The sequence below is a fragment of the Bos grunniens genome, chromosome 28, assembly GCF_055505025.1.
Source record: "Bos grunniens cultivar Pamir isolate PY7600 chromosome 28, Bosgru_T2T1.0, whole genome shotgun sequence".
Taxonomy (NCBI): domain Eukaryota; kingdom Metazoa; phylum Chordata; class Mammalia; order Artiodactyla; family Bovidae; genus Bos; species Bos grunniens.
In genome coordinates this window covers 15,196,590-15,206,867 of record NC_141192.1, presented here as the reverse complement: position 1 = coordinate 15,206,867, position 10,278 = coordinate 15,196,590, and the positions used below count along the sequence as shown (strand labels likewise).

Sequence of the window (10,278 nt, the reverse complement as noted above, 5' to 3'; positions counted from 1 at the left end):
TGCTAGGAAAGAAGGAAAACAAGAAAAGATGTCTGCAAGCTAGGTGTGAAAGTGTCTGTACTTAAGAGTAGAATGGACCTGTTCACTCATGTGCATCCTAGTATGCTTTTATGATCGGGAGAGAGGGAAACAGGTTTTCAACCAGGTTCCTGAGGGTTGTCTGAAATGCAGGGTATATCCGAGACGCCAAAGGGTTATGAAAGTTGTCAGCTGTGAGCTCATGGGGCTCCTGTGGCCTTGGTTCTGGCCTCTTCCAGGTTTCCTTCTACTTCAGGGCTACTGTGGTGGCAAAACCTAATTGTATTCTAGGCTGATACTATTTCTGCCTGAAGCCTGAGGCAGTTTTAGTGGAAAGAACACTTCATATATGAGCCTGATCTTCATTTCTGGTGTAGAGGTAAGATCTTCCTACAGACTGGGGAGGTGTAAACAGGTTTAAACCAGAAGAGTGAAGCACCTCCCCTCCCCTCCCCACCCTCAGCTTACATAGGCTTAAAGAAAACCTAACATTCTCTTTGTCTCCCTCTGGGGAACTTGTTAAAAATTGCTTCCTACCTGTTGGACTGTCTGCTTCACACCTCTGGCCACTGATCCCATGTCTCATGTTCCCAGGACTTCTGGGGAGGACAAAATGTATATACTCCAGTCAACACTGAGGTCCTCAGTCAAGTGGCCTGGTCCCAGGTGGTGGTGACTATGGCCTCCACTGCACAGGTGAAGCCAGGTGGTTTTGTGAGGACGTGGGCCCGTGGCCAGCAGAATTGGTGTAGCCTACAACAGTACCCAGTGCGAGGCCCCTTTCCTGCCGCCAGATGCCAGTTTGTTCTCCACTAGTGTCCTAGCTTCAGTGAACAGTAACTTCACTCGTTTGCTTCTCTTAGGAAGAGATGTAAAGAGGGAGTCCAAGAGGCCTCTACCAATCTTCCAGCCCTTCGGTCCCCTGGAGGTAAATCTCCACAGGGATCTGGGGTTTCTAACCAGTTAGTTACATGTGGGTGGGTCAGTTAAAACTTAGTATCTTGCCTCCAGTCAGCTGTAAGCTCCTGTGGTCAGGCCACAGCCCCCCTAGTGCCAGCGGGTCCTCTGGAGTATGCCAGGGAGGGGATGAATGGCCAAAGGTTCCCTTTTGGCGAAGAAGTGGCTTTCCCTCCCTGCACCACTGAAGCACAAGAAGATCGTGTCCCAGGCCTCACTTTATTGTCAGATTCAAAGCAGGCGTGTAATGGCTGGGTTCCCAGGGCCCCTCCCTTGATGCCACTCACTAGGGACCAGCCCTAGATCTTGAAGGCTAAGGTGAGGCCGTCGCCCAGGGGCAGGAGGCTGATGTGGACCCTGGCATCCCGCAGAATGCGCTCGTTCAGGTTTCGTACACACTGGGCCGCCTTGTCCTGTGGTTTAGGCTGCAACACCTCTCCTTGACACAGGACCTGTGGAGGGGCGGGGCATCGTGGGGGCGGGGCCTGGGGAGCCTGAGCAGGAGGCGGGGCGAGAGCTGGAGACCTCGGACCTGAGCAGGGCAGAATGGAAAGCCCGGGAACTCAGTTGGAATCCCTGGGGGAGGAGCTTAAGTGACTGTTCTGGGCAGGGCTTTGGAGCAACGGCGAGGAGAAGCCTGAGGAAAAGATGGACCCAGGCCAAGAGGGTCTCTTCTACCCCCCGGGGGCTGCCCCTTACACTGAGCACAGCGAGGACACCTCCGGGTCGCAGCAGCTGCAGACACCGCTCATAGTAGGCGGTACAGTTTTCCTTATCGGCGTCCACCACAGCGACGTCAAAGGTGCCGGCCTCACCTGCGGCCAGGAGCTCGTCTTGCGGGGGAGGAGGGGCAGAGGTGGCTGAGTCCGCAGGCCCTAGCAGCCAGCAGCCCCCGCCCAGGCCGGCCCAGGAGCTGTGGCCATTCAGGTACTCGAGGGCGCTGGCCTGCCACCCTGCGTGTGGCCGCGGACTGGGTGGCGGGGGGCTGTCACGCCCAAGCCCGCCTGGCGGACCGGGTCACTGGCTCACGCCGAGTGGTCCCATTAGGGAAATGGCGCCCAGGCCCTTTCCACTCCGTTGCTCACCCAGGGTCTCCAGGGCGGGCTTCAACCGAAGGTCGATTTTGTGCTCCTCTTCAGCCTGCAGGAGTGGGGTCAGAGTCAGCATGTCCCTTCTCCTGGAGCTGGGAGTGGTTGGGCTCCAGGGACCTGACGAGGGCTCAGGTGTGGGACACTTACCTGCCTCCACAGGGGACGCCCCAGCTCGGGGGGCCCTGCGTCCACCTCGCAGGTCACCACGCACCCAGCCGGGGGAAGGGCCAAGGCCAACGCTAGGGCTGAGTAGCCTGTGAAAGTGCCTGGGAAAATGGACACGGACAGGCTCAGACCAGAGTAGGATGACAGCCCGGTGACTCCAGTCCCCGGTGTCCCCGGCCGTGTGCCTACCCAGGTCCAGTGCCTTCTTAGCCTTGATGAGGCGAGCCAGGTTGGCCAAGAGCTGGGCCTGTTCGCGGGTCATCATGGAATCCCCCTGTGGCTGCTCCAGGGTCAGCTGCGTCGAGGAAGGAGAAGGTCGCACTAGCTCTGCTAGTCACCCCTCTGCGCCCCAAGTTTATAGTCCCAGGGGCGTGGCTGTGGGCGTGGCTCAAGGGCGGACCCTCCGAACGCTCACTGTGCCCGGCCTAGGGAGCCCGGAAGCCCAGAAAGGGACACTGCCGCAGTCCAAGGTCACACGGCCACGTGGGTGCCTCCCAGCCCAAGCTGGGCGCCCAGTCCCACTCTCGGCCCTGCTAACCAGCCGCAGGCTCCGCAGCGCCGGGTGCTCCCGTATGGAACGGCTCAGCAGATACTGCCACAGGGGGCTGTCCTCAGGCGGCAGCAGGCGCTTCTCTTGGCGGGATCGCCAAGGAGGGAACCATCTCCCTGCCGGGGAGGGGTGGTGCCGGGTCAGGGCCTGGGTCTCGAGTGCCAGGGGTTAGTTAGCCTCAGCCGCAGTCAGCCTCGCTTCTGCGCCCGCCCGCCTCCCCTCGAGGCCTTTGCCTAGGGTACCGAAAGCCGGCGCTACTCACCCAGGAAGAGGCCGCTGGCGAAAGCAGCGCCCAGTGCGGCCGAGCCCAGGGCCAGCGCAGCGGGCACAGAGATTCGGGGCACTGGCTGGGTCATGGTGCGGGCCGGAGGCAGCTGGCGTCCAGGTTACTTGCGCTGGGGCTACTGGGACCGCCGCAAGACCCGCGGACCTTCGCGGCTCCGCCTTGCCGGGGCAGTGTCCTCGGAGCCGCGGTCTCGACCACCATCTGGCGGCCACATGGCCTTACTGCAAGCCCCCGCCCGAGGGGTTCTGGTGTCATCTGGTGGCCGTTTCAGCAACTGCGCCGGGCAGGGAGGAAGCACTACATCGGGTGTTTGGGTTTCTTCCTCCGACGCCAGAGGTCTAGAGGCCTAAGTCCCAGAGGAAAATTTGAAGTGGCTCAGATAGTAAAGAGTGTGCCTGCAGTGCAGGAGACCCGGTTTCGATCCCTGGGTTGGGAAGATCCCCTGGAGAAGGAAATGGCAACCCACTCCAGTAATCTTGCCTGGAAAATCCCATGGATGTAGGAGCCTGGCAGGTACAGTTCATGAGGTCTCAGGGAGTCGGATTGAGCGACTCACTTTCACTTTCTGGCTATGCTTTTTCCTCATCGCTACCGTTTTTTTCTGAGAACCCCTTGGGGCATATGTGAGTGGGTGAGTAGACTGTCGGTATAATAGGATAGTAACAGGTACAAAATAATAGAAATTAAAGGAGCCCTGGAAGTGACTGAGAGAATCAAAGGAGGCCTCTTGGGGGAGGTCACCAAGGATGTCAGGTTGGAGGAGTGTGTGTCTGGGGGGTACACAACCATAGGAGGGGTTCAGGAGCCCTGGGGCAGGTCTGGTTGATGGGGTGCTGAGACAATATCCTTAGCTAGAATCCTGGGTGCCAGCTGGACTTGGGTGTGAGATCTCGGACCCATCAGTCTCTCTGAACCTCTGTTTTTCCTTGTGTAAAACTGGGACCATCATCTTAACATTAATGACACTAGAGCACACAGCCTGGCACACAGTAGGTGCTCCAGAAACGGCAGCCGTGGTTATGGTCACAGGTTGGAGGGAAGACATCTTGAAGAGGGGACATCAGAGGGCAGGTGAGTCTCCCTTGCAGGTCTGTTCAGCAGGGATGCAGGGATACTGGCCTCTGAATAGCGAGGAGAGCACCGGCTGTGTGCCGAACGGGGTGGGCGAATGAGAGAAGCTGTCCTGGCTTGTGTTCATGACGCTGAGCTCAGAGACCACAGGACACAGGGAACTGGTGAGCAATCCCAGCTTCACAATTTCCTCTTCTGTAAAGTGGGGTTCTTAATAGTCCCAACCTCCCTGGGGTGGGGGTGGGGGAATGAAGTGAAAAAATCCAGGTGAAGGATTCACACAGAGCCTGGCACTTAGTGGGCTATAAGTGTTACAATTTAAATGAGTCAAATTCCATCGGCCGCTGCTCCAAGGCTGTCCCCCGACACCAGCCCTTCAGAAAACGCACTGGGCAGACTGAAGCTCCGCTGCAGGGAGCTTCCCAGGCGAGGCTCGGCCCAGCAAGGCTCAGAGACCTGCTTGCTCGGGGGCTGGTGCGGGGGCGGCTTGGCTGAGGCTGAAGACCGGGGCGAACTGAAGAGGCCCGGAGCCCAGAACTGACCTGAGCTGTGGGAGCCCGGGCACGCGGGTAGACCACGAGGAGTGGGGGGCGGGATCGCCTTGCAGACCCAAGGGCTGATCCTTTAACCAATCAGCCCGCGGCCCCCCAGGAGGGGTTACGGGAGGAGCCTGTTGTCTGGGTGCTGGGTGGGTTCCAGTCAGACCTCCTAGTTCCTCCCAGTTCCCTCCAGTTCCCCATCGCCAGGCAAGCGGCCTGCTGGGAAGGGTAGTGCGTTTCCCCTTGCCTTTTGATCTTTTGCATTCTGCTTGTCCCCATAAATGTTTCTCTGACCTGACTATTCTCCAGGGTAAGGACTGCGGCCACTGTTCTCTCCCCACCACCCGCTCCCAGCTGAGCACACAGCAAGTGCTAAATAAATGCTCTCTGAACACCGAGCTGGGGAAGCCTCTGGCTCCTGGCTGCCGGAACTGCCTGTCAGGACAGCGAGGGGCGTTTCACTGAGCATCAGGCACTATCATCCAGCCTCCTTGTGGGTTCAGTTCAGTTCAGTCGCTCAGTCGTGTCCAGCTCTTTGCGACCCCATAAACCGCAGCACGCCAGGCCTCCCTGTCCATCACCAACTCCCGGAGTCCACCCAATCCCATGTCCATCGAGTCGGTGATGCCATCAAACCATCTCATCCTCTGTCATTCCCTTCTCCTCCTGCCCTCACTCTTTCCCAGCATCAGGGTCTTTTCAAGTGAGTCAGCTCTTCGCATAAGGTGGCCAAAGTATTATTCCCATTTTCTGGAGGAGAAAACCAAAGCTCAGAGAGACTACTTCACACTTACTCCCCCAGCCCTGATTTGTTAACCCCTCTGACCCCCTGGTGGGAGGGGGGTCCCACAGTGAGCTCTTTTGACCCAGAGGAAACCAGACTCCCAAGAAGTGCTTTCCTGGCACCTCCACTGAGACCCTTCCACCAAACCAGGTGGTACTGGGGCTGTGGGCTCGGCCTGGCCTGCAAACCCTCACTCTCCTTCCTGTCTGGGGGTCTGGGTTTGGGCAACCCCCCAGCTCACACCAGAGCCTCCATCCCCGAGCCTGGCTTCAGACTGGAGCCTGTGGAGGTGGGGGGCAGCCAGGGAGGGGAGGCATGTCACCATATATCCCCGTCAGATTAAAAAACTAATTTGAAAAGATTAATGTATTCCATTCTTGTTACGCTGGCTCTGATACCTCTGGGCCTGCGGCTGCTCTGCCTCCTGATTATTGAATTTTTATGGCCTGGTAATTAATTGCAGATTCCCTGTTTTGTTCTATTTCTTTTTCTCTGACATTTTAATTTCAACAAAAAGCAGTGGTCTCCATGCAGGTTCTCTCTGGAGACCCTAATGGTCTATAAAACAGAATGACTTATAGACGTGGCACCCACTTCAGTTGGCGAGCGATTGTTTGAAACCTTGCTGATCACGCAAAATTTAATTTTTCCACCTCCCTCCCCTAGTCGCTACTCATTTCTTGTCTCTTCCATTACAGTGCCCGTATCTCAGCTCACAATGAGGGGAGCAAAAAATGAGTTGCCTCTGAAACTGTTACAGTGCCTTTCCCTCAAAGGCCGGGGGCTAAAGACAAGGCAGGTTTCGATTACTTTCCTTGGAGGTGGCCCCAGTGGTGGCAGTGGGAGCTGGGCCTCCCCAGAGGGCCACACGGATGTGGGCAGCTGCCCCCAGGGGTGAGGGAGGGGGAGGGTCTTTTCTACCTCTCTCAGTTGCCCTTTTGGCCAAGTGCAACTGCCACGTTAAGCACCAAGGTGCCCATGGGCTCATGAGGGCAGGGAGGATGGGTGCCCATATGTGCTGTCAGTCCACACCAGGAAATCAAGGGGTTTGACCCCTGCAAAATTCTTAGCCAGACTGGGTCGCTGGAAACAGCTGTTCACAAAGACAGATCTGGAAGAGGCTCCTGCACTCCATCTCCCAGCCTTGCTGACATTACAGAGGCTGGGCACCTTCCCCTAGGGACCTGCAGGACTGGGCAGGGCAGGGGCAGAGGAGTAAGGTCATGGGACCAAGTTGGGCCTAAAGGATTGGAAATTCAGTTACCTTCAGGCGTCAGGCAGGCAGGCAAGCGGAGGGCGGCAGGGGGCAGTAGGGACTGTGGCGCTCCAGAACTCACGCCCCGTCAGACAGAAGGTGTGGTGGCCACTCAGCTCCAGCCAGCACGGCCATGTGGGAAGCAGTGTGTGTTGTGGCCGGAGCTTCTGATTTTTCAAGAGAGGTTGGAAATCTGGCTTTTAATGCGAAACCTCACAATCTGAAACATTTGGGTTAGATTTTTTTTTTTCTGAAGCTCCGTGTCAGCTGAACTGAATACATCTTTGATCTTCATGTCTGATCTGGCCCACAGGACAACTGTTTCCTCTGATTTGGAACACAGATCGGAGACATGAAGACACAGAAGTGGATTCTGTTGGGGCCGCAAAGGCCTCCCTGCCCGGCTGATGGCCCCCAGTCCCATGACCCTGCCCCAGGAATCCTCCTTCCACCCGTGGGCCCTTCAGTCCTCTTCCTGCCCTCGTGGGCTCTTCCCCAGCAGCTGTGGTCTCCCAGAGGTGGTGCCTGTGGGCCTCTGTCTGGGGCTTGCTGTCTTTAGGCCTCCTCTTCACAGAGAAGCTTGTGGCCTGGAGTCCAACCGCAGCTGGCTGAGTGATGCTAAGATTTTCACCTAAGACTTTGAGGGGCAGTGACTCCAAAAGCCCCCAGAGTCTGTGTGAGTCCATGGACTCTGGGGGCTGTGGTGGGTGGGGTGGGCTGATGCAGACAGACCATGAGTCAAGGGCCTCTGGGGCCGCATGTTCTATTCCTACCTCCTCTGTGTTGAAATGCTGTAGAGCCAGTGCTGGGAGTGCCCTGGCTTCTTATGCCTGTTTCCTCACCTGGACAGGCCGAATGGGAAGTGAGAGCATGGGCTCTGGAGTCAGAGGGACTTGGGTTCAAACATTGATTGGTCCACCACTCACTTTGTGTCTGAGCTCAGAGTTTCTCAGCTAGAAAATTGAGCTTGACTCTTCTGTCTTAGTGTTCTGTGCTGTGTAATGAACTATCACACGCTGAGTGACTTTAAAAAAGCATGCCATTTTTAATCTCGTGGTTCTGTAGGTCAGGAGTCAGGCTAGGCCAGGCTGATCCTCTGCTCAGGGTCTCACCATGTGGAAGGCAAGGTGGCATCTGTGGGTACAGCTCTGCTTGGGCTCTGGGCCCTCCTTCAAGGTCTCCAGTTCTTGGCCAAATTTAGTTCCTTTTCACAAAACCCCTCCGTCGCAAGGCCAGCAAAGGCACCTTGAATACTTCTGGTGCTTCAGCTCATTCTGCCTTCCTTTACTACTTTTCAGGGTTCACGTGATTCCTGGGACCCATCCAGCTCATCCAGGACAATCTCTCCATTTCAAGGTGAGCTTGTTAGTGACTCTAGTTCCATCTGCAAAGTCCTCCTTGCCGCTGAAGATGACGACTGTGAGAGTGATGGTGGTGGTGGAGATGAGAGGGTGGCAAAATTCAGCACACCCTCGAGCCTCTCAGAGTTGCTGTAACAATTAAAATACCCTACTTAGCGCTCTTCCCTCCTTCCTTGAGAACCACGGTGTTAGGTATTTAAATACCAAGGATTCCCTGCTACTGCATGGACAGGATGGGCAGTAGGCATGTTTCTCACAGCCACCCTCTCAAGTGGTTAGCATTGTCCCCATTTTCCAGATGTGCAAACTGAGGGTCCCAGAAGTCAGGTGACATATAAATGGCAGAGCCAGGATATGAACCTGTCTCCATCTCAGCTGCACATAAGGGTTTGTCATCTCACCACTGGGCCCAAGTCCAGAGCTCATGTGTCTCTGGGAAGTTGACTGAGCTCTCTTGAGAGGCTTCCACCACGTGCCAGGGGTTGACCTGTGATATGATGTCACGGGTTCAGCCCAGGTCCTGGCATTTGGGTGTCTCCGGGAGTCCCCAGTAGATGACAGGTATGTGTTTCATGGCGTTACCTGCTTCTTTCTCTTTGAGGGATGGCTGGGGTGCCACTATCACAGCCATTCCTGGGCATCACGGCTTTTGCCGGACACCTCAGCGGATCCTCAGGAGCCGCCCAGTGGTGAAGACTTCATGCGGTCCTTTTGAGAAACAGCAAAGAAAAGTCCCCCTGCAGCTCTTCTCTCTCCACCTTGAAATGGTGGCCTATGTTGTGAGTCCTTTCTTCCCTAAATTAAGACAAATACACATGTCCCAGACTCCCCTGCAGGCATGGGACCTGGTGCCCACAATCAAATGTACTGCACAGGACTTTCATGTAAACGTAGCTTGTGAGTCTGTGCTTGGAAGGAGAGTGATGCTGTGACAGTAAGTGTGACGGAGGTGGAGGTGTCTGTTCCTGCCCAGGGTGGCTGTGGTGGAGCCTCTGCTCAGAGGGGTTTTCATGAGAATGGTCCCATGCTGTGTAAAGATGAAATGCTTGGAACTGTAGCAGCTATCTTGTGACCATGAGGCAACAGAGTTAAAGATTAAAATAAATAAATAAAAACAATGAGGTTGCTGAATGGTCCTCAAAGACATTGCCCAGACATTGAACCACCACGCAGCAGCTGCTTACCTCCAGCCTCCTTGTTATGTGAGAAAATGGAGCCCTTTGTGCTTAAGCAATGATTTAGCTATATATTCTTTTATTTGACTTTCAAAGTCTTCCTAACTAATACAGACACTCTAGCAGGATGGTCTGTGCCCAGGGGTGGTTGACAGTTGGTGCTGAGATAACCGTTTGCTTTTTTTTTTCAGGATAGATTTACAGATTCCGCACTGAACTCGAAATCATGCTCTGCAAAGGTAAGGCCTCGTTTTCCTCAGGGGGAGTTTTCTCACAGGGATTGCCCCATCCCTCTCTCACCTGACAAGTGCAAGTGCGAGTACCAGGCATCCCTTCCTTAATCCCCCCGCGAGGTAGGCGTGATCACCCACCCTCTATAGACGGGGGCCATGTGGGGTCTCACACCTAGGATGTGGGGATTGGTTCCAGTTCTGTATGGCCTGGGGTCTCCCATGCCAAAGTGAATCTCTTTGTGTCACGGCCATAGGTGCCAGCGCATCCCCGGTGGTGATGGTGGTAAAGAACCCGCCTGCCAGTGCAGGAGACACAGGATGCTGGTTCCATCCCTGGGTCGGGAAGCTTCCTTGGGGAAGGAAATGGCAACCCACTCCAGTATTCTTGCCTGGAGAATCCCATGGACAGAAGGAGCTTGGCGGGCACAGTCCATAGGGTCGTGAAGAGTTGGACACGATTGAGCAACTTAGCACACATGCAGGGGTGCAGGGGCTTCTAGGAGAGTGGAGGACCAGGGGAGAGCCAGGGTCAGGCTTGGGGAAGCCCACGACCTCCCAGCATAGCGGTCAGGTTTCTGCTGCAGCAGGGCTGTGCACCAGCCCCAAGTCTCAGCAACTTCCAAAATGACCACCTGCTTTTCTAGCTCCTGGGTTGGAGGGTCATCTGGACTGCTTCTGCTTCAGGTTTTGGGTCCACATCTTTCTGCAACAGGGCTTCTCTGATAGCTCAGTTGGTAAAGAATCCACCTGCAAAGCAGGAGACCCCGGTTCAATTCCTGGGTCGGGAAGATCC

General features: G+C 55.8%; 1 protein-coding gene and 1 long non-coding RNA gene across 5 annotated transcripts in view; one reads left to right on the top strand and one right to left on the bottom strand.

Moving 5' to 3' along the window:
• Window positions 1–1,175: 1,175 nt before the first annotated feature.
• On the bottom strand, window positions 1,176–3,253 carry COMTD1 (catechol-O-methyltransferase domain containing 1). 3 transcript variants are annotated; one of them, XM_086381853.1, is made up of 7 exons: window positions 3,044–3,182; window positions 2,770–2,897; window positions 2,421–2,526; window positions 2,214–2,332; window positions 2,061–2,115; window positions 1,675–1,808; window positions 1,176–1,507 (listed from the first exon to the last, which is right to left on the bottom strand). In XM_086381853.1, exons 1-7 carry the CDS (start codon window positions 3,135–3,137, stop codon window positions 1,358–1,360), a joined length of 786 nt encoding a protein of 261 aa, XP_086237979.1. In that variant the 5' UTR covers window positions 3,138–3,182; the 3' UTR covers window positions 1,176–1,357. The 3 variants fall into 3 exon arrangements, with proteins under 3 accessions (XP_086237979.1, XP_086237977.1, XP_086237980.1); XM_086381851.1 differs by having other exon boundaries at window positions 1,176–1,427; XM_086381854.1 differs by lacking the exon at window positions 2,770–2,897 and having other exon boundaries at window positions 1,176–1,427; window positions 3,044–3,253.
• Window positions 3,254–3,282: 29 nt separating this feature from the next.
• The window catches only part of LOC147342877 (uncharacterized), a 67,831-nt gene continuing 60,835 nt past the window's right edge, over window positions 3,283–10,278 (top strand). Inside the window, exons 1-4 of one of the 2 annotated variants that reach the window (XR_015156780.1) lie at window positions 3,283–7,392; window positions 8,015–8,072; window positions 8,679–8,856; window positions 9,444–9,491. This is a non-coding gene — a long non-coding RNA (uncharacterized LOC147342877). The remainder of the gene's footprint in view (window positions 7,393–8,014; window positions 8,073–8,678; window positions 8,857–9,443; window positions 9,492–10,278) is intronic. The other variant, XR_015156781.1, reaches the window with a different exon arrangement.